At 43.4% G+C, this 25,487-nt stretch overlaps 1 protein-coding gene across 5 annotated transcripts in view; it reads right to left on the bottom strand.

The window, feature by feature from the left end:
* FANCD2 (FA complementation group D2) overlaps positions 1-25,487 on the bottom strand; it is a 63,312-nt gene that overhangs the window by 7,960 nt on the left and 29,865 nt on the right. For 4 of the 5 annotated variants that reach the window (XM_052777759.1, XM_052777760.1, XM_052777762.1 and 1 more), the window contains exons 18-37: positions 25,356-25,463; positions 22,108-22,217; positions 21,157-21,217; positions 20,319-20,444; positions 18,902-18,975; positions 18,673-18,813; positions 17,393-17,493; positions 16,969-17,084; positions 15,530-15,638; positions 13,491-13,589; positions 10,669-10,778; positions 9,077-9,223; positions 7,821-7,937; positions 6,816-6,944; positions 6,500-6,618; positions 4,791-4,904; positions 4,111-4,238; positions 2,666-2,765; positions 1,002-1,124; positions 127-220 (exon numbers count right to left, since the gene is read on the bottom strand). In XM_052777759.1, coding sequence (XP_052633719.1) covers positions 127-220; positions 1,002-1,124; positions 2,666-2,765; positions 4,111-4,238; positions 4,791-4,904; positions 6,500-6,618; positions 6,816-6,944; positions 7,821-7,937; positions 9,077-9,223; positions 10,669-10,778; positions 13,491-13,589; positions 15,530-15,638; positions 16,969-17,084; positions 17,393-17,493; positions 18,673-18,813; positions 18,902-18,975; positions 20,319-20,444; positions 21,157-21,217; positions 22,108-22,217; positions 25,356-25,463 — 2,226 coding nt within the window. The remainder of the gene's footprint in view (positions 1-126; positions 221-1,001; positions 1,125-2,665; positions 2,766-4,110; positions 4,239-4,790; positions 4,905-6,499; positions 6,619-6,815; positions 6,945-7,820; positions 7,938-9,076; positions 9,224-10,668; positions 10,779-13,490; positions 13,590-15,529; positions 15,639-16,968; positions 17,085-17,392; positions 17,494-18,672; positions 18,814-18,901; positions 18,976-20,318; positions 20,445-21,156; positions 21,218-22,107; positions 22,218-25,355; positions 25,464-25,487) is intronic. The other variant, XM_052777763.1, reaches the window with a different exon arrangement.

Genomic DNA, 25,487 nt, shown 5'->3' with positions numbered 1-25,487 from the left:
TGTCTGACTGCATTTCCTAGACAAAATTCCGAAGTAGATTCCTTTCCAATTTATACATCTTTATTGCACTGTACAGTTTAACTTATGTCTTCTTCCCCTCAGAGTCCAGTGCATTTATTTTCCTACCTCACTTGAGTCTGATGGTTTCCCAGCTGGGATGCTTTTCACTGAACTCTCTAGCTGAGCCATCATTACTCTGAAGAAAACTGGGAATGTCTGCCTGTGGAGAAAGTGAGAGAAAAACTAAAAGCCAGCTCTGAGAATCTAGATAGGCTTCTTGTCCCCAGAACAATGTGAAAAACTTGAAAGTTACCCAGCTGGCCATCCTTCTCAATAGGAAATCACAGGAGATTGGCCGTAAGACTCATAAGCATGTCTAGCCCAGCCCCATCGCCCAGATGAAGAATCCTGGGAACTCACTACTACTTCCCCAGTATGAACCACACATAGAAACCACCCACTTCTTTGTAGCTCTGGGGGATGCACAGCAAAAGGCTTGCGGCTGTCAGCATAAGATGATTTTGGTAGTTCCAAAGCGCGGGGACTTTGGCCACCCCTGCGTAAACTGTGCTTCCAAATTCCTGTGGTAGGAGCAGAAATACCCTGAGTGTGCTTTTACACATTGCATACCAGCCCAGGATTGCCTACAGCCACCCCAGGCCTCTGAGGCTGACTTTTAGAGTGCTTTATACCACCACAGTAGCACAGAAAGAGGCAACATACCTGATGACAGACAGCAGTTCACTCTCCAATTAAAATGGCTCACAAATAATAAACTCAATGTTGTGTTAATGCACAAGGCCATTCCACCTTGACCTAAAGCTAACTGTGTACTAACCTGTTGTGCACTGCCAAAAGAATGTTTACAAAAGCCCAGAGTAGTCCACAGCGGTACTAACATTAAACCATAATAGACCACAAAATAAGAAAATTAAATACTGAAAAGCAGAAATTGCCATTGTGCATCTCATGAAATTCAAAGTCTCTATTGATATAATTACCTGCTTAGTGTAGGATAAGTAGAAGAACATCCATCTTTGGCAGAGTTGATCAGTTCAGGAACACCAACACTGGAGATTTCTTCTATAGCTTTCAAGATGTTATCTGTGTGCTCCAGGTAGACACTAAATCCAAAACCAGCTTAGTTCATCAGTAAATATTATGCAGAATAACACAGCAAGTTCTTGAACACTGCCCTACCTGCAACATGTGGCCTAAAACTGTCAAGCTCATTCTTATGCTAAACGCAATCATGTAGGAAATCCAAAGCAATACTTAAAACTGTTACAGTAATGTCATTAAAAGCTACCATGATCTGAAACAAACCTGGATTTAATATTTCACAGCAGGGCATAAGCAATCCAGGAGGTTCCTGGACAGCATCAGTGACAACTTCCTGACACAAGTGACAGAAGAGCTGATGACAAGAGGTACTCTGCTGGACCCCACACTTAAAAACAAGGAAGGGCTTTTTGGGAATTGGAAGGTCGAAGGCAGCCTTGGCTGCAGTGACCATGACATGGTGGAGTTCAGGATCCTGAGAGGAGGGAGCACGACAAACAGCAAGATCACAACCCTGGACATAAGGAGGGCAGACTTTGGCCTCTTCATGAATCTTCTTGCCATGGGGCAAGGGCCTAGAGGGAAGAAGGGTCCAAGAAAGCTGGTTGATATTCAAGGACCACCTCCTCCAAGCTCAAGAACCTCCATCATGAGGCTACTCTCAATTATCTTTGAATGATCACGGTGACTGGGAGAGGTGCCTAAGGGCTGGAAGAAGGCAAATGTCACTCCTGTCTTCAAGAAGGGCAGGAGGAAGGACCCAGGGAACTAGAGGCCAGTCAGCCACACCTTGGTCCCTGGGAAGGTGGTAGAACAAGTATCCTGGAAACCATTTCCAGGCATATGAAGGACAAGAAGGCGACTGGGAGTAGTCAGCATGGATTCACCAAGGGAAAGTCATGTCTGACCAGCCTGCTAACCTTCAATGAAATGACTGCCTTGTAGATGAGGGGAGAGTAGTGGATATTGTCTACCTTGACTTGTAAGGCTTTCAACACTGTTTCCTGTAAGATTCTCATAGAGTAGCTGTTGAAGTATGGGCTGGATGAGCAGACAGTGAGGTGGATTGAAAACTGGCTGAACGGCTGAGCTCAGAGGGTTGTGTCCAGCATGGTCCCAGGCAGCCTGCTCTAGGTCACCCTGCTGGAGCAGGGGGATTGGAACAAGGTGACCTACAGAGGTGCCTTCCAATCTCAACCATCTTGTGATTCTGTGACTGTATTTCACATAATACTTGGTCCTGCTCTCCCTGACTTTAGTGAAAGCTGATTTGCTTTCAATTTAGTGAAAACAAAACCAGACACTTTGGTCCAGATCCACACTTATATGTGTACATATGCATGCATACATGTATAGATGTGTTGATGTACACTGACAAGCTGTAGTCTAGCAAACATGAGGTCCAAACATGCTTCTATGGCCAATGGCTAACAGAATTCTTCCTATCACTCACTGTCTTTCAGTGCTCTATAAACAGTATATAAACAGTGCCAAACTGTGTAAATGTGAGCGTTATGACTGAGAGAAGTCATTTCTCTGCAGCAACAGTAATTATTAGAAAAAGAGCGTCTCGGCGTGCTTGAGACAATGGCTTGAGCCTTACCAGAGCAGAGTGTGCAGCGCACTGTTGAACTGGCTGCCCTTTTCTCGGTCTCCACCGGGCTTCACCCATGACTGGCAGAGGAACTGCTTTGCTAGTGAAGCTGTAAAAGGTAAGGGATAACTTACTGAAGGAAGAATCCAAGACAATTTCCGTCTTCCATATAAAGGCAGTGTATCCAAATGGCCTTTTGAAAGATCACAATATCGCTACACCTCAATATGCCTGAACTGCGGTAAGTCAGAATGCATTTCCCCTAAAAAGCAGTAAGGCCACAAGGACATACATCATGATAACAAAATATATGCACATCCAGTGTGTTCCTGGTCTGGAATACCTGTTCACATCAGAACCGTGATCCATTTCTGACCAGTTCTCCCTGACAAACTTATGTTAAGCATTATTTGTTTGGTAGTTCCTACAGTGTGCCAACTGTTTGTTTTTAATTAGGCCAATATACAACCCTTAGGGCATCCATTTCTAGAAATGGAATTCCAATAACAAGTGACTTAACTTTTTGGCCACAGTACTATAATAATAAATGTGAACAGGTAAGTTTGAAGTTTATAGATTTCTTAAATCGAAACTGCTAACAAACCTGCTTGTCTCTTGCAGAAATGTTTAAACCCAGGAAATTATTACTTAAAATTGGTTATTCCCTGCCACACTCAGTGGGCAGTTCTTCCAACGTGGGACTGTTTAAAATAGTAAAATAATCTCAAAGTAGGGAACTTACAATTCTGAGTGGCTAAGGGGATCTGAGAAGGACAAATTCCAGAGGTGTCTTAGTATGACAAGGTATGGCTGAGAGAGGTGACTGTGTCTGGAGTCTTTATTTCAGCATGTGACAAAGTGGAGACCAACTAGTTTTCTTGTATATTCCCTGCAAGCATGTCCATGCCTTATCTGCTTGAATGCTGTTCCTCTTACAGAACGGGTCCTAATCCCTGAGAATAGCTCTCTTAATTGAAAATGTTTGTTGCATGGGGTTAAGAACATACAGGTTTTCCTCTCTCTGCTCTGAAGTAACAGCTGTATTTGCAGTTCATTTCCATAATTTTTGGAAATAAGCTGTCACAGACTTCTGTACTTACACTAGGAAGCTACATCAGATTAAGTCTATGATCACTCCCATAATCAGTGATTAAACTGGTACCAAAATTGAACAGCAGGCTTGTTCTTAGAACTCTTAAAAGCTGTGAGGCTGTGATTTTTAAAAATGCCAGCTGAGAGAGCTGGAGTCTGCCTTCCTGCATGTGACTGAGGCACAGCAAAACAAATACCTACGAGATTCCAATATATTTACTGCTGTAAGCTAGTAAGATTACTAGGATACCAAAGGAAAATCTCTCCCCCAAAAGATGCACTCCAGAAATAGAACCCAAGATTTACAGGCAAAGGACAGCATGAAAAAACTAATCTGAGATTAGAGGTTCTTCACACATTACCCATTTTCTCTTTCTTCCAGCCAGCCATTGGTTTCTCAGCAATGGCGATCAGGAGCTGAGTGAGGATGAATGCACAGTGGAAACTGGGAACACTCTGCTGGAAATTCAGTAGGTATTGAAAACTCTCACTGGGGATGACAGGAAAGGGAAAAGGTAAAAACACTGTAGATAGGGTAATCTCCCAGAAACACATAAATAAAAAGGAAGTATTAGACCAGCTCAGATCCAAGGTCTCCCTAGCCCAGTATTTTGTCCCTGGCAGCGCCCTTCTGAAGAAGGGGTAGTCAACCACTAGTAGATAAAAATTCAGTCACCAAGAAACTTCTCTCAAGCCCCAGTCGCTCTAAGTCTTGCAACATCTTTATATACTGCTTTCACCTAGTGTTCCTGTAGGCATTGTAACTACCCAGAACAAATGAATTACTTCTGTGAATTCTACTAATCTCCTAGTCTCAAACAGCATACAAATGAACGAGACCCACAGACTAACGCATATTTTATAATCCAGTAGGTCCTTTTCATTAGGTTTGACTGCACTGCCATTCAATTAAATACAAAGCTCTCTGAAGGTAGTGTTTTCTCTATGACAGCTCCCAAACACCCATTTACCCATAATGCCCATACAAAACAGTGAAAACTGCTTGAAATCCCTTCCAGAGCTTTGGAAATACTGATTCTACCTTATCAGCTCCTCAAGAAGAAGAAACTCGGTCTCTCCTGGCTTTAGCCTGTCTGCAAGCACCTGGAGAGCTGACCTTAGCAAGTCAGTATTTTCACGCTGAGAAAAACCATTCCTGAGGAGGAAGGAAAAAAAAGAAAAAAAAAAAGTCCAGTTCATCATCAGACTAGAAGGAAGAGAGGTATCAGATGCAAAAGCATATCTGGGCATATTTTTGCAACAAGAAAAATAAAGAAGCTAGATATACAGGAATAACCTTGCAATATGAAAGTTATAAGGGGACACAAAAAAATGGAAACTGATCTTGACAGCAAACTTAGTTCATACACACTTTTTTTTCCCATCTTTTCCAGGGAATGGAAAACCTTGTGCACACACAATACTAACTTTTCAGTTAGTCTGCAGACCTGGCTAGGAGGGGACAGGCCATCTCACATAAGTGGAGGTCCATATATGCTAAAACAATGCTATGCAGACCTGAAAAAAAGAGGATGCCTAATCACAGTTGTTGTGCAAGTGCAGTGATAGTGGCTGGTCACCTCTTGAACAACAGATAGGAGCCTAACAGAGAGGAATACTGTAGAGATCTTTATTAATTCTTTGAACTACCAGTATCTGTGAAATCATTCAGTGAGGATATGCATTCTGAAAAGGCTCAAATACATCCATGTTCTAGATCTATAGACTGAATACATGGACATGATAATTGTAATGCTCAAGTGCACCTTTAACACACAAGTCAGTTAACAATCGGTAATGTAAGAGGGCTTGATCAAATGTATGTAAAAGGAGTTGTAATTTGGTTGTTGGACTTAAGTGGCTGAACAGCTAGCCCCAATATATGGCCACCTGACCCACAGCAGAACAGAATTATGTTACTCTCTATCCAAACTAAATAGCAAAGTGGATCTTGAGCTGCCTGTGGTTACAAAGTGGGTCAGGTTCTTTGGTTTACAAGATGGGTACACTCAGGAACAACCAACATGCATACTGGCTAATGAGAAAATGACCAATCCAGGAATAGTCAGGAGTGGATCAGGGTCCCCGAGGCTCCAGTAGTGCCCAGCAGAAGCAGACCTCAGACCTCATACACTTTTTACACCATTACTACTGTTTTTTTAAGTACAAAGGTAAAACACTTTCCGCACACAGATCTAAACTAGGGTTCAGAAAAAACTTCTGTGATGCTATCTTGAATTATATTAGCAGATGAAGAGGTCAAATCCAGGATGCACATGCATTGTTGAGTTTGACATTTATGAATCCAGTTCGAGTGCATCAGCAGCACAGTCTTTTTGTCAATGAAATACACATTCATCCTTTCCCATTGGCAAAAGAAATTCTTTCATTGCTCATGATTCAGGCAGTGACAATTTAGCAAAGGATGAGGGGACTTACTGGGTAAGAAATTCCAAGATCCCTAGGCAGAATGGGAGTTGCAAAACTAGGTGTGCCAGTATGCCACTTATGCTGGTCTTGATCCAAAACCACATTGAATTCTAGCCAGTTCCGTGCTTCATCACCTACAGTTTAGGCAATGAAGCTTGACGTAACTATAAAGTGCTTAAAAGTCCCCAACCACTACAGTGTGTTGTTCTGCATGGCTGACAGGCCATTTTCTGGGTACAAACACTTTAAAGAAAAGGAACAAGAAGAGGAAGCAATAAATGGACTTTGCTCATTTAGGCAACTATACTTTTTTGAACTCACCAAGCAAACAGGGAGCGAAAAGTTAGTAACAGCTGTTGGTAACAAGAGGACATCAGCTGGTGCTCCTGGATGTTTGTTCCTGGATCATCTTCCACACCCCGATTTTGCATAACAACTGCCTTTAATACAGAACAAATAATTCATTAAATGCTATTCCAAGGAAAAATAATGGCACAACAATCCATTTCTGTAAATTCCATGTTTAAAAAACCTGAAGAAAAACAAAGCCACTCTTTTTCCCACAAACAAAACCAAAAATACCTTTAGAGGTGACCAAACTTGACAGTCTTTTGAGTCAAAATTTCTGCCCACTGACCTGGAAGTAGTTATGCATGTTCTCCATGTGACTACACAGTGGCTTTAGTAGCTTGACTACACACATAGCAACTTCCTTGGGAGATCTCTGACACAGGTGGGAAAAGCCAATATCCTTGTAGCCTCTTTCCTGCAGCAAACCCAAAAGATTAAAGTCACTTCGTCAGCCTTACTTGAGAATAACTTCGCATCAAGTGCTACCTCTTAGACTGCTTCTGAGCAGTGCAATTCCTGATGTCATACACTCTGTCAGGAAGGGTCACAGAATAAGAAAGTTGGCTTCTGCTGAACAACCAGCACCAACTCAGACAAGTGAATAACATTCAACAAAAAGAATAAAACTGCTGTGACATGTAGCTCTTTTACATTTTACTCAAACACAAAGACAGTCTCTGCACATGGGAATTAAGATACATAGAAAGACAAAGAACACTGAATATGATGGAGTCCATCAGGTTATAGTGAATTTCTCATAGTTTAATGCAATGGGCCACACCTGTTTACTTTCCTCCTGAAAGCATCAGCCAGGAATGCAAGGAGTCACTGCACTCAGGGTGTTCTTCTAAAGACTACAGAAGCAGCTTCTGTTGGATCCAGCAGCTTCTGTTGGATCCAGCAGCTTCTGTTGGATCCAGCAGCTTCTGTTGGATCCAGCAGCTATCTGGCCTGCCTAACCTGTGCTGCTGCTTGAACAGCAGAGCCAGTCTCCACGGGGAGTGCTAGGAAAAGGGTCACTTGAGTTTTAAAGCTACAAGGCCTCAATTATACAACCTTTCCTGAGACATGCAGAGAACCAGATGCTGCAAGCACTTCAGCAAGGGAAGTGGTACAGCAGTCTCTTTTGAAAGAGCAAATGCTGCTCTGACACACAGTTGGGCATCAGACTTCCATTTAACTGTTAGGTGAAAATAATTCTGAAGAACATTTCTCTTGGGAAAGGCCTGGAGGCCACTGATGTGCTTTGCCTCAGCCCAGGTCTAGACCCACCAGCTGCTGCTATACTTGCCTTTGGAAAGGGCACTCTCCTTGTGGAGCCTGGGGTCAGCACGTGTTCCAGCTTCCAGCACAGGTCATCCAGAAGAAAGCAAAGTTCAGCAGGCCCCAGCTGCACAACTTCACGAGCCTGCAGTTACAAGAAAAATCAATCCCAGGACCCAGCATGTAACTGTAGTGCCTTGAAGCTCAAGTTCACCCCCTCCATTTCCAGTTATGACTCCTGGCTTAGTTAACCTCAGCCAGGGACCTATTTGGTAGATGCTAGGGTTTTACGTCTCCCCACTGGCAGGTATGGGGCATTGGTTCTGGTTACTCAAAGCATGAACAAACCTGGTGTTCTGAACATACCTGAGGCAATGTCAGTAACACTTAACTACTGAGAGAGAACTGATTTACATACATTGACATTGAAAATAAGCTCCTAAGGATAAAAAGAGGTTTAAGCCCAAAAAGACACAAAATTCACCAACTGAGTAATAGCCAAGAAGTAGTTTGAAATAACACCATATAGCCCAAGAGACTTGTCAAACAGTCTTCCAGTTAGCCTGTGACCTGCATGTACAGAGACAGCTGTCCTTGGAGCAGGCCAAGCTGTACTCTAGCCTGCCATGGCCTTTTCACATTTTACTAATCTTACTGTAGCCTAACAAAATTACACTCCAGATGGACTCAGCCTGCCTACAAAGAGGGTAAAAAAATTAAGCACTTCTGCTTTCCACACCCATAGCAATGCAGTTTTGTGATGCTCCCAGATGATAAACAGGACCCTGCCCACTGAGGGCACATCCACAACATCAGTCCCACATTTGCGCTGAGTTTCCAGTCTGCTGATGCCTTGAGATACTTGCCTTTTTGCACCATGGGATTTACTTAAATATCATAGGTTCTTTTTAATAGGTAAGCCACCTCTTAGTGTATTTAACATCCTACAGCTTAGCAGTGTTCAATATTAAAGCCTCTTTCTTTCCATTAGGTCTATACAGGTTATACTGTAGCTCTTTTCCTTTTATGCAACATTTATGTTACTTTGTTTTTAACTTTACTACACTACTTGTCTGCTGTTCTCAGGAAGTCCTCTTTATCTCAGTGCCCTGAAGCAGTTTGGTTTCTTTGGGGGCAAATTCTCTCCTGGTGCCTAGCTCACAGCCCTGGACCAACACATCTTAACATCAATCTTCTATTTTAATGGACCAGAAAGGGCCAAGGCCTCTGAGAGAGGCAGTTACATGAAGCCTTGTCAGTATGGTTTTACGGTGTTCCATTCACCTCCGTATGCATCTCTGTGTCCAAGACAGACTTTGTCAGCAGCCCACAGTGGAGTATAGTGAACACTTCGAGGTCTAACTCTCTGAAGTATGGGCGATAGCTCTGCAGCTGCGCCAGAGGATTTCCTGCCTCTCTCTCAGCAGCAGTCTGAAAAGTAAATGGCAGAATTAAGGTTGCAACCTGCAAGACTATAAGAGTTTCTAGCTCAAATAAAGCTACTTCCTTCACACAGATTTCTATATTTTGTGCCAGGTTGAAAAAAAGACTAAGAATTCACAATAGCTAGTAGAGACATAAGCACATAGAATCAGAAGCATTTTCATTTTGGACTGTACAAGTCACTAAATATTTTCTAGGAAAAAAAAATACTTATGAAACTGGAATAATCTTTGCTATGTCCTTTCTGTCAACCAGTGGCCATTGTGAAACCCATTCTGGACTTGCACCATAAGCAAACATAAGCACCACGGGAGATGAAGGCAAATATTTTGTCTTTCATAAATACCAGGATGGTAAACTATGGGATGTTCTGTTGCCTCTGGTTGACAATCTGTAAGTTCTTAGAGATTTGCTCCACAGAACCCTGTCGCGGGAGCCAATGTATGTTACATGTGGCTCACAACAGGATTTCTGTATTCTGTCGTCCTGGGCAGGGCACGGCATCTAAGGACTAGTCTAGGACCAGTACTCTAGTTAAGTAAGAGAGATTAGATACATTCCTTCCCAAAACTATTTGAGCCTTTGCCCTGTAACTTAAGTGACTTTGTTATGATTTCTGACTCAGTTATCATACGTGTACAACAGCAGGGAAGTAGAAGCATGTTTGCCTGGCTGAAATTGATAAAATGAACTCTCAATAACATTTATTAGTAACAGTGGTACAAGTGGGGCCTTGTGGGATGCTTATGAGATACCAGCCTCCAGGATGCTAAGCCCAAAGCTGGGCACACTCTCCTGGCTTCTCTCTTTCAGCCAGCACAGATCTCGCATTCCAGACATGATGACAATACTGTAAGAGTTTATTCAAAAGAACAAGAAATAAAATCCAATAATTCATTAATTGATACATTTGGGAAATAGTTCTTAGCATATGATGAAAATGGATAATTTTAAAGATGCCTTATCATGAACACATCGCTTAAATGCCTCCAGGAAAATTTGCAAAATGAGCACCCGTGACTGAAGCAGACTAGAATCAGTGGGAGATACAGTCCTTACCAGGGTTTGTATTTTCCAGATTCATCTCACAATTTCTGACCTAAGTCTAAGAATGGCAGGTTACTGCAGTAATTTGAGAGATGGGACACTGGCTTAAAACCAAAACCTTTCATAGTCTTAACCAGAGAGCAACTAATAGTATTATTGATAATCCTGCATATTTGCCCTGCCCTGAACCACGCTGCCTGCTGGAAAGTGGCTGGCCTCTGCAGCAGACAACTTTCAAAATTCAGATGGGAGGCAGGTGTCAGAAAGCAGAATTGAACCACTTGACTGTCATTGACTTTTGAAATAAACAACCCCTCTTTGTTTATGCTTCTATGTCATCTTCCCTAGTCTGTCTTTCTTGCAAGTCCCCAGGAGTATATACCTACCTTCTCCAGCTCAGAGAGCTCAGTATCAGGCTGGTTTCCCTCAGAACTGTCATCTGCTTGAGAACGATCTGCAGAGCTGGCTTTGCTGCCATCAGTCTTTTTTTTCCTTCCTTAAAGAGAAAGCAACTTCACAAACAAAGGCTACATTGCACTTAACACTAGACAGCACTTGCAGCCAGGGAAACGGCACAGGCTGTACTTTAATCAGCCCTAAGAAAGCACGGAGCATGCACAGGTGGTGTGTCATCCATAACCAAGATCACAGTCCAGAAGAGAGTCAAATGCATTTGGGACTCCCCCCACAACCAGCTTCTCTTTTATAAAAATCACAGTAAGAAATTAAAGCAAGTCTCACTATTCTTAGTGTAGTTTAAGCATTATGAAGTGATTGCAAAAATGAGTGGGACATCATCTTAAAAAATGCTTGAACCAAAATTTAATGTTTCTTCCTCAGAGACAGTATTGAGAAAGGAAGAGAACCTGGAAAAGGCAGGTAAGACACAACTACAGAAGGGACTTGCAGGGATGCCAAGCCAACAGCGGAGTAACTCAATTAATTCCTTGCAACAGTCTTCACTGCTGACAACGGTAGGGAGATTCTCATACTTGACACACTATGTAGCAGATAGATCAAAGAAATGGCATTGATTTCAAGTAATTGCACAGGATATATTAGACCAAACAGACAGCCAATAAGTCACCAGGGCCAGGTGACATTCACAGAAGGTCCCCAAAGGAATTCAAATGTGACATGTCAGAACTGCTGGCCACAGTGCCAGAGGACCAATAGCTTGCAAACATAATTCCTCTTAATAAAAAGGGATCTAATGAGAATCCAGAGAATTAAAGACCAATGAATCTATTCTCCATCACTGGGAAAATGGTAGAGCTGTCTACAATAAAAAATTAAGATAACTGAGCACACAGATGTACAGTCTGTTAGGGAAAAGTCAGCAGGGCTTCTGCAAAGCTTCTGCCTCACTAGCCTGCCAGGGTGTTGGTATCATGTGGTTAAAAAGGGATCCATCAACCAGAAGAGATTTAGATTTCCAAAAAACTTTGACAAGGTTTTACACCAGAAACTATTAAGGAACTGAACTGGAATAGTGCTTTCTTGGACTGAAAGCTTGTTAGAGGAGAAGGAGCAAAGGGTAGCATTTAATGTGCACTTTTCAGATGGAATCAGCCATTGAGTCCTTCAGGAATTGGTTTTATTCAACTTCATAAGCAACCTGGAGAAGGGAATGCTCAGGGAAATCCCCAACAAGTGCAAAGTTTGGCATACACTTTCATCTGCCATTTTATAACTGCCATGCTAATGAGCATCAGAGACTTCTACTTTTGTATCTCTGTGATCCTTTCTGGGGGCCATAGACGAAGTGAAACAGTATCATCTTTTATTGCATTAGCTTTGGAAGAGCAGAGTCAGGCAGGAGAAGGTCTTCCATGTCACAATAAATAAACCCTCTGAATCAGACTGGAAAGTGAATTTGATATGTTATGTCTCTCCGAAGGAGCTCCTTATTTCCTTTCCACTAAGGAAGTTTTAGGCTAGATTTTATGACAGTGCTTGAGCTGATCTAATGGCTCAGGGGTAGTCCTGCTCCTCCTCCTCCCTTTCTCCTGTTCAGAGCCACACACACCTGACACTTGCCTTGCACTGACTGGGGAAGCCTGATCACTGGTTAAGCAGTCAACTTGGCAAAATAGCAAAAAACTAACCTTGCAAAAAGTAAATAGCCAAAATAGCTACCATGTAATAACATGGGGCAGGAAATCAGGCAGCTGAGAGTAGAGGTGTTAAGGGGGAGAGTGAAGCCTTCCCCTAAGTGTTGGCATTAAACTATTTAATTTAGCTCAGCTACAATAAGATGCTGCACACCTAAAGGAGGAGCAAGGTTGGTGTCAAAACTGTGTGTTCTCAAGGCTGCAACCCATGGTCACAGCACTCACTGATTTTTTTGTAGGCAAGACAAGCTAAGCTCAGGAATTTCTTGGGCTGGGCTGGGCTTACTAGTCTGAGCACTTACTTCTGCTCCTTCAAAATAGAGTATCTGAAGTGATGGATCCTCCTTTTGCCTGCAGAACATAGTCATAACTTTCCTTCTGCCTTAATCACTCCTACGTGACAGGTCCAGTCCCTGCAGAATGGGTTTGGCACAGGAGAAAAGGGCTCTCTAATCTGTAGCCTCTTCCAGTTGTTTTCATTGAATGGAATGTGAACTTTTGTTCAGTCTGGCTCAAAGGCAGACATGTTCCCAGGAAATGTTAATCTAAACTAGAAATAGAACTAGAGAAAGAAAGAACAAAGCAAATCTACTTCAGCTTGAAAAACTAAAAGGCAAGTTCTGTTTCTTCTCTGTGGGAGCTAGCAATGGGAAAGGATGAAGGAAGCATTTCCTTGCGCAGCAGAGCCATGACAATGTTCCTAAGAGATCAGTTAGGTACAAACTAAAGGTCAGAGATTTGCAAGGCAGCTCAAGCCACAGGTTCAGTACCAGAACCCATCAAAGGCAGAACTGACTGCTGCAGAAAATACTTTCACAGGTGAAAAAAGTCAATGAAAGCCCTGGATTTTCACTGTTAAATGCTAAGCATCAGCTTTCCCAAGGAGATAGACTATCCAACCCCTGTCTGGAGTAGACTATTTTTACATCTCCTCTTCAGCTGCAACAGCAGTTGATCAGGTAAGATTTCAAGCTAGACAGACCTTATGAGGAATTCTGTGCTTTATGCACACACAAGTGCAATGGCTATAGTGCAATATGCCAGTCAAACCCCACATCACATCTGTTTGCTTAAATGTTTTAAACTTTCTTTACCATTCCTTTTTCTCACTGGACCACCAGCATTAATGGACGGCACAGCCTCCAGAACTTCAGAATCAAAAGTAGCTGGTGGTGGGACATAGCCAGGGGTTGCTGAAAGAGCCAAAATGTAGAAACTGGGTTACTTCAGCTCCTGAATGAAAAAATACAGGCAAGATACATATGTAGAGGAAGTACCATACATTTCACTGTCCTGGTGAACATGCCTCTGCTCTTATGCTTAGGTGCATTTAGTTCCAATTAGCCTTATTGTTATGTCCGCACTGCCCTGGAATTACAGCTCTTTGCATTCCTCCAGCAAGGGAGGATAACAAGTGCTCAGCTGTCCTTGGAGATCTGTCCATGTTGGTGAAGCTTAAAGGGCTGTTTTAGCACATCTGAGCCCTTTCTGTGCTGGCCTTGTAGTGCTCTTGGAGCAGCAGAAAGGTGTTGAGGCTGCACTTTATTTCGGATGAAGTTGGTCTGTTGGTTTACAAACACAGCTCTTAATGGATAGTTTGTGTAAGGGTATGTGTAAGGTGACAGTGTATTCTTCATTACGTTTATCTTATCAAAGACATTTTCAGTGTAACAGGAGATATTAAGTAAAGAGAGAAGCCATAAACAAGGACAGACACAAACCTGGTAGACAAGGGATAATGGAGATGATGCCAAAGACCAAAAGTCTCCAGTTTATAATTGATGGGCCATTAAGAAACTCCAGGCAAGGCTTTGGGAATGGACACCTGGACTTTGTAACTGATAACATGGGAGGAAAAAGAAGAACTTGAGGATTTGGGATATTCTGATGGGGGGGGAGGGTAGAACTATGCAAATTAATGAAGGAATGTGCAGGGAATTGGGGTGGGGAGAAACAAAGAGGAGAATGGGCAGAAACAGTGTAAAAAGGACTGGCCGTGAGTAAAGCATTGCTGGTCAGTAGAACTATCCAATCAGTACGCTTGTCCAACTGAACCCTGTGCCTGGTCACCGCAGTCTGTCCTATCTCCTTCTTAAGTACTTTCTTAACTATATTTCAGTGTAAACTCACTATTCTGTGTGTGTGTGTGTGCACACACACGTGCCACAAGGACTAAATGCCAATTACTGGAGAGACCTGTGTGAGTAAATACTGGGCCAGCAGCTAGACTTGGACCACCCTGGGCCTGCGGTGTCAGCAACTGGAGTGAGCAAGGGTTTCAGTGTCAGTAGTTACGGGTGCCATAGTTCTTGGGAGCACCTCTATCGGTCACATAGACTTTGTGTATGGAGCCTGTGCCTGCGAGATGAGTGTGTGAGCGTGCGTGTCTGTTCGCTAGCAAGTGGCAAGCTGGAATAGCCAGTGATTAGGGGACCCGTGAGGCAGACTAGAGGGCCTGGGATCCGGGCAGGCTATTGGGCAGACGAAGAGGCTGTGCCAATACTTGTGGGATCTGCGAATGTTCATGTGCTTGTGACTCTAAAGTGCGTTGTGTGTGTGCCTTCACCAGTGAATTTCAGTCTTAACCAGCTGAAGAGCAGGATGGGGATTTGGCTGTCTGTACTTATGTTTTATGTGAGTCCTATACATAGGTGCTGTTGAAGGCAGCACCTTGTCTGTGGCAGTCCATGTAGCTGTGTCCATTGGCCTGGGACAGAGACCCTGGAGTCTCCACGCTGGGCTCTAGCAGCTGGGCAGGAGGAATTAATGGGCCTAGAGCAGCTAGAGGCAGCGGATTCTTATAACATCCCTTAACAGCTTGTTACAACCTGAATACTGGAGAAACACACTGTTTCTTTAGGATAGAGGCTGGTTCACTCCAGTATCTACCATACTCAGGCAGATTCTGCCAAGTCTGCCTGAGAACAGTCAAAGAGATGTCACTGAGGACGTGATTGAGAAGAGCAGTTTGGACTCAGACAAATTAAAAACAATAGCTGTCCATGCATGAACTCTTAGGCCACTGTAAAAATGCGGTATGTGTTACCATATACTTCCTCCACTGATGTTTAAGCCAATCCCTTTCACTTCACAGCTGGTGCAGGCCCAGAACGTGTAAGTGTTTCATACTCACCTGCCAAGCATTTTCCCAGCACAGTCTGCAGCTCTGTGATGTTCTCTAATCGAGTCAAAACTTTCCCCTTCATCTCAGCATCCTGTTGCTGGCAGAAGGCATTTATAACCTAGAGATACAAACCAAACTCATTGACTTAGGGAGATTTGTACCCACTTTTCCTTTTTCTTTTCTGAATAACATCCTCAAGTCCTGAATAAGCACACAACACAACACAAGTGGCCTGTGTGACCAGATCCAGACTGCATGAACAAAGCTCTTCAGAAGCCCATGAGAACATGGACATAATTGGTGCAATCTACAAAAAGCAATAGAGCAACACCTACAGGTCTAATGTGAACGGAAGAGGAATTAGCAGACAGCACCTTGCCAGGTTTCTGTGCTGCTTGTGCCTCTAGAAACCCCTTGGCAATTCCAAGGTCTGCCAGGAAAGAGGCAGTCCTGGGAGAAGGGCAGGAACAGGGAGGACTAGGGATGTGGAGCTGCACCAACTCTGACATAGCTCATGTTATCAAAATAACCCCAGCAGGGAACATTCCCTCTGACCACCAATGTTAGCAAATACGTGGTCCAAATCTGCTTGAAGGCACTGCATTTCACCCTTCTGTAAGCTCACAGAGGTATACAACAAAGCACACAATCACAACCAAATTTGCAAGGGATCTGTGGAAGTCTCTAGTCCAATACCCCGCTCAAAGCAGCATTAACTAAACAGGTTGCTTAGAGCCTTTTCTAGTAGAGCACTGAGCATCTCCAAGAAAGGCACCATAGTAAAGGACCACAACATGCCATCCCCTCTGGCTTCCCCTGTCCAGGCTGAATAACCTCTGCTCTCCCAGCCTCCCCCCATATGCCATGTGCTCCAGCCCCTCATCAGCCTGGTGGCTTCTGCTGGACTCACTCCAGAATGACAACAGGAGCCCCAAACTGGACACAGTACTGCAGGCAGGGCCTCACACATGCCAGGCAGAAGACAACAATCAATGCCCTTGACCAGCTGGTGGCTCCTCTGCTCTCCAGTGTGGTGAGACTGACCTTTTCTTTCTGATGCCCCCTTCATAGTTTAGACATATATTACCTCATAGTTTAGACATATATTGGGGGTTTACAGCATCCTCCCTGCAACAGCAAAACCAATTTGCATACACCAAAATGTGCCAGAGTGTCGAGACTGCAGTTGAGTAGCAGGTGGAAAATTCACATCAGCAAGGCAGTCCTTAGAGCCTCTGTCCAAGAAAGCAGAGTTACTGCCAGCAGCAGGACAAAGGGTAAATAATAATGAAGAGAAGAACATGGAGAGATCACCAGGACCTTGCTGGAGAAGGTTTCTAAAAAGCAAGACTCTTCAACAACAATTGCACCCCTGAAGCCTAGGGTTAGTGTTTGTAAGGGATACTCCTCAGTGACACTCCAGAACCTGCAGACAAAGCTCTACTCACCTCACGAAACCAGTTGAGAGCATAGAACAGGAGTGAGCACAGAAATTCCCGTTCCTGCTTGGATAAAGAGTCCAGCTTCCCTTCAACCTCCAGGTCAGTCAGGTACAGGGGGCAACCTGGGAAAGAGCAGGAAGAGAACATGTTGGACTGGGTTTGCTACCCATCCTTCAGTCTTTGCATGGACAAAGTCTCTTACCAAAGCCTGTATCAATTCCAATGGCTATTTGGAGTAAGCCTCGTCACCCACTCCATCCCCAGACAAAGCAATTATCTCCCCTGCTTCTCCTCCTCCTTGTGGGCAACAGAGCATCTCAGCCTCCTTCAAAAACCGCACAATTCTTCCTACAACTGCAGGAAGTCTTTGCAGATCTGGAACAGGAACAAGTCAGACAGACTCACTCTATAAAAGGTCCGTTTCCCATACCTAATAAGGCATCAATCTCCTCCAGGCTTCCACTGTTTTGCTCCCCAGTGTAGAGCCTCAGCAATCGGAAACAGGGTGACAGACATATCGGTGACACTACCCTGGAGGAAAAAAAAAAAAAAAAAAAAAAAGAAATAGAGTGGGTCCTATGTTTTATATACCTCCAGAAATGCCCATCAGTTTTCCATTATGTCCTATGTCCTTCCCATGCCACCTTGCCTATGCCTTCTATTTTGCTTCTTGCAAGTCCCAGCAACACAAAGCAAAATGCACCACATGGTTTAAAAAAAAAAAAAAAAAAATTGGTGATCACCAGTTTTCTGGAAAAAAGCACATAAGGACAGAAAAACTGCTGTAATGGACAAAAATGGCATCAGATTTATTTCTGGTAAAAAGCAAAGTTGAATAACTCAGAAGGAACTATAAGAAATTGTGCAAAAGACAGCTGTGAGCAGTGGAGAAACCTTCTTGAATGTTTTGTAGCATGCCACTGCTCACATTCTGAGTGAGGAAAATAAAAATTTTTTCCACAGATGCATGTAAAGTAGCTATATTTTAAAGTGACCATGTCTTTTTTTAAGCACAACTGAAATCTTAACAAAATCTTATGACAATAAATTATGCGTGATATGAAGGTGCCAGTTAAAAAAAAAAAAAAGCCTTTTATTATTTTTAACTTTGACATTCTACTGTTTAATTGGATATTTTTAATTCTTACATGCTTCCTGTTCCATTCTCCAAAGACAAAGCCCATATTTCTCAGTCAGATTTCACTTGTGGCTGCATGTTTGTGGTTTTGCTCTGGAGCCCATCTATGTTGTCAAAGTACAACTGAAGGTGAGAACAAATCACGTACTGCTGACGCGCACTAAGTCCTTGGTGACTCTCTGTTTGAGAATCATCACTCAAAATATTAATTTTGCCACCTCAGAGTTGCCTATCCATCTCAATATGGCATTCAATATCACCATAACATTGGAAGAAAGAGCTACTATTCTCACATGAGAGATGGGAAACAAGGCAGATGCAACATGACTTACCCAAGATCACCTAAACAGCTTGAGCCAGAACAGACTGCCAGTTCCCAACCAGCTTATGCCTCTAGACCTACCTGAATACATCTAACAGCAAGAGAAGGAAAAGAACACTGGAAACTGGTAAATTCTCTGACCAGCTCCTTATCAGGCACTTCGGCAGGCAGGGCTGATAGCAGTGAAGTGCACCAAATGAAAACAATTCCTTTACCTTTGCAGTTATCCCACAGTTAAGTGTCTAAGTACCTTTTACTTTGGTTACTCATTCCATCAGTGACCCTGCCAAGCTCGCTCTGCGACACCAACGGTAAGAGGTTAATAGCAATTGCTCCCTGACTTTCATCTTCATCCAGATTATACAAGGACTTCACTGGGAACAAGAACGAACTGCAAGGAAAGACAGACAAGCTCGTGTTGACAAACTCAGTTCTCCGTGACAGAAACATTACAAATACTTAGCCTGTGATTAGCATACCCATCCACTGTGGGGTTGAGATCCACCACAAAGTCACTGGGAAAGTCCTCCACCAAACTCCTCCCAAACTCGTCCTATAAAGAAAGCAAAAAAAACCTGCTCAGCAAAGGGGCTTAGTGAAGAAAGCTTCAACACAGCAGTGGAAAATGCAGATGACAAGGCCAAGCAAAAGTATCCTGGAACAGTCACAGCAATGAAGCCCACTGCCTGCAAGGAGAGCCAGGGCCTGACTTTAGAGACAAAGCCAGGAAACATTGCTAAGCATGCACAACCAATTTCTCCCCTGCTTTTTGGATGTGGGCTTCCAAAGTTCCACAGTGCTTCAGAGAGGCAGAGCAGCTGGCTGGAAGAGGAAAGCAGCCATGGGAAGTTCTCTGTCCTAAGAGCTGATCATCAAAATGAAATGGCTATGAAGTACTGGCAAAGTTTTATTTCACACAATGTGTCCCACATGCTTCACATGCTTACATTGCTAGAAACAATTAAGGGAAAAGTAAAATAATAGATGTGACAGAGTCTGGACAAACAGACAATGAGAAGACCCCAAAAAATCTGCACAAAAATTGGAAGAAGAACCTTAGCTTGCTTTTACATTTCAGCTTGCAAGGAAAAAGAAGAAACCCTCCTTCCTTTACTTTTCCTCCTTGGAGCACTCAGCTGGACCTCAGGAGACTGGCATTTCTAGCCCTAGGCACAGAGATGTTCAGAGTGACTGCCAGCACTTCACAGCTCCCTGGTCACCTTCCCTCGTTCTAACACGCAGTTCCTCCTCTCCGTAACGAGCAGGTGCAAAAAGCACCTGTGCCACAAAGAGTGATCAATTCCACAGCAGCCTTCCATGCTCTCCTGGGCCCCAAGATGGCTTGCTACCCTGCTGGCAGGCACAGCACACATGCAAAAAGAGTCCCCAGCCAGAAGAAAGAGCTGTCCAGTGGCTTTCACAAACTTCTTCCTATTACCGTAAATACCATTTATTTATTTATTACCATAAATGACTGTGGCTCTTCCAAGTCCTTAGGCATCAGATAGCCTTAACGGTCTGACCAGAAGCCAATTTCAATACTAAGTTTAAAGTTCTTTCAGATTCTACTTTTACCTATGAATCTCAAAAGCACGCTCTGAAATGTAATTTAATTTCCTTTAAAAGGCTTCCCTGTTGTCATGTAAAAGTTAACATAAAGGAAGCTGTTAAAGCACAATGAGGAATCTGCCACAATCAAAAAAAACTGAGAGCACTGAAAGGGGATTTTGTATCTGATCAATCTCTTACAGGCCCTTAAGCATGCCTAGAACAAAAAAAGGGTTCTCAGACTGGAGTGAAATCCTCAAATTGACTCTGTCCTGCCAATGCCTGAAAAACAAATGAATTTGTCAGAAACATGATAAGTGATTAAGTTCAAACTATTCGGCAACGTACCAGTAGCTGCAAGTCCAAATTCCCCTTCTGCTTCTCAATCAAACTGGCAAGTTCATCATAGTACAGAGCCAAGACCTCTGGTGTTTGCTCACAGCAGAAGCCCACGAGGTCCAGCAAGGTAGAAAGCTGAAAGGGGAGAGAGCAGTCTGCAGAAATGGGTAAGGTAAATGGATCCAACTCAAGCTTTTACCTTGAGTCCCTTTTACACTAATTTGAGGTATATCCAAAGCATCATCTCTAGGGTAACAGCCCATGGTGACTGGTCTTGCAAAGACCCAGTTTTAAGAAGGCACACAGGTCTTTTAAGGTCCTGGCCCAGCTCCACCATGAAGTAACACAAAAGAGTCTGCCCAGCACCACCAAATAGAGTGCAAGCCTAGAAGAAGGTTCTTCAAAAGGAATTAAGAAAAAAGGCCAAGGCTAGGCCAACGCTGTACAGCAGAAGTGCTTTCTCTAGATGGCCTGAAAGGCATTGCTGCCAAGCTGAGAGGAAGGTGAAGGCTGCCTTTGGCTCACCGAAGCAGATTGTCCTGTTTCTTTCCTTTGTGTTTGAAATAACATCTGGATAGAAGACTTTTACTAGATGGCTGCAATACTGCTTGTCCTGGACTAGCCATAGGCAAGACCAGCGGATGCTATCTTAATATAGATCTTTGTTTCTGCAAAACCATTTTTAATAGGTTCTTGGCTCTGCAGTCAATATACAAGAATCCCAGGCCCAGTAAAGCTACACACATACTACTTCACCTAAGACTGTGTTTCCAGTCACATCTCCTTGCTGACCATATCCTCCCTCTCTCCCACACTGCCCCAGTAACTACCCATTCTTGGCACTCACCTGCCCATCACGCTCGCTGTTAAGCTCTGGTCTCTCCAATGAACTACCATCTCCTTCATTTCTGAAAGCAATTGATAATCTTGCTTTTGTTGCACAACACTTAAGAGATGGCAAAACCCATCACACACACAAGGTTCTCTTTCCAGAAATTGGAGAATTATACATGAAAAAGATGCTCTTTGGAACATTATTAGGAAAAGACCTGCTGCTGTTTGGGACCCTCAGGACAAGACTCGATGTCTTCTTCAAGGATATGCTTTTTATAACCTGTTGAAACCTAAAGCCCTCTAGTCATCCCCATAATGAAGTCCACTGACTCGGGGCCTGGAGGTAAGATGGGCTTTCCTCTTCAAGTAATAAAGAGCAAAAGCATTTTATTAAGAAGTGCAAGATCAGCAAGCTACATAATTCTTCCCAACACCAGTGAAATTCTTATTTTCCAGGTGCTTTAATCTTTCTCACAGCTCTTATCAGGAGTTTGCCTGGTTTATGAATGCTGTTCATAAATTACTTATACGGTACATTGGCAATTGTCACACCAATGTCCAGCACAGCAGTAACGATCTTTCTCTTCGCTTCTCTTTTAGATTTCCCTGTATTCAAACATTGAGCACACTAGGTTATTCATCCTTAGTGTCAGAAGCTGATCTGCAGTCAGTCCAGCAGTGTTCAATTTTTTTTCCAAGCAATAGGTCCTGCTAGTGCTAGTCAAGGCATCCATGAATAGGCATTAACAAGAAATTCAGGACACATTTGAGATTAGCAGCAGGTGAGCAGTATTGAACAGGTTGTAACACCAAATACTGCAGTCTGCAGAGAAGAGTTTTAAGTTCCTGGATTTGACCAAGATGTGCATGAGCAAGAAGGCAATGCCCTCCTTTCTTTGTCCCACTCCCACTTTGGTCTGAACTGAAAGCATGTTAAATTCATCTTTGCTACATTCTCTCTCACCTTTTTAATGCCACGCTGCCTATCATCGTAACCGCACCAATAATCCCCATTTGTTTGTGGTTGGGAACTGTGCTGGAGAGCCATTTTCTGATCACCATGTGCATATCATCCTAAAAAGACAGACACAGACCACATCACCACAGAGGTACTTGTGTGCATCACTCACAATTCTATTGGCATCTTCACTTAATGTCATCTCCAAAGCCTGCAGGGAGATGGTTTATTGGGATTACACCTTTGCAAAAGCAATGCACATTCTGCGATTCCTTTATTATGAAAATACTGGTCACAACTCTAGGTAAGGCTGCAAACAGCATTAAAAGTGACTAGCTTTGACTTTGCTCTAATTACTACACGGAACATGTAGTTGGTCCAGGTTTCATCTATAATTAATAGAAGAATATATTAGAAAAATAGCAGATGGTCTTGGAGCCATTCACACACAAACAGCAACTGCAGAGCTGCCCTCCAAAGCACTGTCAACTTCAGGATGCTGAGGGATGGTGCAGTTTTTGGTGAAGGTCCAAAGAGAGAGGTAGGTAACAGCATACCAGACACCTGGGATTAAGACATTTCTCATGCTGCCTCCCTTGTCCCCCGGGCGTGGGCAATCATACCCTGCACAATTGTAAAGGTTTCTTTGCAGCAGCTCGGTAAGCCCACAGCAGGTCTCAATGCAGCATGCTCTATTTCAACAGCTGTGTCAAGCAGCTGATTGGCTGCACTTTCCCAAAATGGGCATAAACAATTCTGAAGACTTCTTAAAAGTCTAGACCACTGATGATAGACTAAGAGGTCTCCTGACACTGAAAACATGAAGCATACTCAGTCATAGAAGTATGATGCTTCAGGAGAGTAGGGAGACCAGTGTTCTGGATGAGAAGTCTAATACTTGCTGAAGAGATTGAAGGCAAAGCACAGAAGAGCGTGTAGCAAATCAGCCACAGTAATCCAAGCTGCATCTGCACTGCTGGCAGAGGAATGCTAATCAAGAAAGCCATCATCTTGAGAGATGAGGATTCAACAGCTGACTGGAGGCTAAAACAGGGCAGCCACCAACTGGTACAGAATAGTGTCTCTGACAAAGGGATGCGTTCTGCCTGATCCCTTAAACTGATAAACTGTAGGTGAAAAAAAGACAGAAACCTTAGCTAAGCAGACAATCGTGGGAGAGGGCTGCCAAGTGGGTTCTGACCAAAGCTAAGGGACAGCTCAGCTTCCTGATATCTAAAAGTAGGTATCAGGAAGTAATTGATTTCAAAGCAGGGATGGAACAATGAATACACTAAGCAGAAAACCCGCTTATTTTAGCCAGTTAGCAACAGTCCTATTGCTAGCTTAAGCAGCGACCACTGCAGAAGAGCAGCATCCCTGTTACGAGGAGCAGCATTCTCAGACTGCAACAGAGCACATGTGAGAACTCAGAAGCAGCTTCATAAAAGCAGCAAAGGTCTTGCAGGTCACTGAAAAACATCATGGAATCAAAACAGCTCTGGCTGCATTCATTCTTATTAACTCACCCTACTGGTTCTGCAAAGGAGGAGGTTGGCCCATACAGAGATCCTCAGGAATTGAGAGCTGCATGAAAGCACAAGCTCTGACCAAAGAGAGGTCTTGAGACAAGAGATGAAGGCTTGAGTTATGCTACGCAAACTACCAGTGCCAACAAGATCAAACTGGTAGCAGAGAAAAGGACAGTACCCGGTTATGCTGTCTTTTCTTGACCTTCACTAGGCAAGATGCCTGTGGAATGACCTGTGAAGTGCAAGGACAAATGCCTAATCTGCCTGTAGAGATTCTCATGTCCAAGAGGCATCGGTTTTAGTACAGTTAAGAGAAGGCAAAGAGGAAGTTGGTTCCTAGGATACTGATTTATTTGGAGATCTACCCCTGGAGTCTTTGGTATCACTGAGCACAGAGTCAAACTGCCAACCTTGGAACCCCACAGTTACAAAATCTCAGCTCAGAATAAATTCTAGAGCTTACACTACTCCCCTTCTTTTTCCAATTTATGAGGGTGACAGGCAGAACACTTCTTCCTGATGGCTAGTCCTTCTGGGCTGCAAAATCACCCTGAGTGTTGCCAAGGCAATTTTCACAAGTTGCATGTAATAAAGACTTGGGCTGGGAGGCGGGGAATCACTGAGGAAAGTAGTTCAGAAAGGAGCTAAACCTGCCATACAACTGGAACTTTTGGCAGTGAAGACCTCCATCTTAGCAGGGTGAGTGGGAAGACCTGAAATGACTACAGACTTGCTGTTTTACATGCCACAGACCAATCAGGAAGAGAGGAAGAGCAGATTTCCTTTATAGTCTCAAGCTACTGTGTGCAAACATATCCACAACTAGAAACTATGCAGGGACTCAAAGAAAGACAAATAGTCCTAATTTCTAAGAGCTGAGCTTTATGAACAGGAAGATTTTAAACCCAGACATCTCCACTGTGAAGTAAATGTCTTTGAGATATTTCTTTATCTTTATCTGATCACTGCCATTCTCAAGGAGTCAGAAATCCAGACAAAGGTATCTGATACCACCACTATTATGCTGCAGCTGAATCATACAAGGTAAAACGAATATGAATTTAGACAGACCAGGTTTGATAGCTTCTTGTGTTTAAACTAGAGGCACAAAAGGTGTGAAGTCTACCACTTCACAGCAGAGTAGTTCTATGTAGTTCAGTTCTTTTAACGTGAGAGTGTGTTGTCTCTGGTGTGCAAACATTAAGCAGCTGAATCAAGATGAACATCTTGGGGAGGAAGCTGAAATATGCTTTCTGAATGCTTCCAAGCAATGGAGAAACAAAGCTTGACAAAAAGGCTGCTGAATTTACACTTTTGCAAGTCTTCAAGGCTCAGCTAGACAAAGCCACAGTCAACCTGGTATCATGTTGATGACAGTCCCACTTTGACTGGGAGGTTAGATTAGAGACTGCCATCGGTCCCCTTCCACCAACACTTCTAACAACTCTACCTTTCTTAGATATGCAAGAGAAGAGGACCTTTCTGGGAAAGATGTGAGGCATGCAGTCACTGTGATGAGCCCTTGCTATACAGGGTGGAAAGTCTGGAGCTTCAAGCTGGTTTGCAGTCACTGGGGGAGAAGAGAATTTTAAGCTGAAGGACATCCTGACATCAATCACTGTTCATAGATGAGGCTATTATTTGCAAAACACAAACTCTGGAAGTTAACCTAGCAAAAAGGACCAAGGCACAGCCTGAACTCCTTTCTGTTGTGTCTCTGCTTACCTGAATATAGCTTCCTTCTTGCCTTTGGCTGAATGCTAGTGTGCTGAGAATGTAGAAAAGCTTCCGGATCTGGCATGGATTCAGTTTCTGTGTAGAGTCTAAAACGGTCTGCAAGAGAGAAGCCACAAACTA

Source organism: Harpia harpyja, chromosome Z (genome assembly GCF_026419915.1).
Source record: "Harpia harpyja isolate bHarHar1 chromosome Z, bHarHar1 primary haplotype, whole genome shotgun sequence".
NCBI classification, from domain to species: Eukaryota; Metazoa; Chordata; class Aves; order Accipitriformes; family Accipitridae; genus Harpia; species Harpia harpyja.
This window is presented reverse-complemented; position numbering and strand designations above follow the sequence as displayed.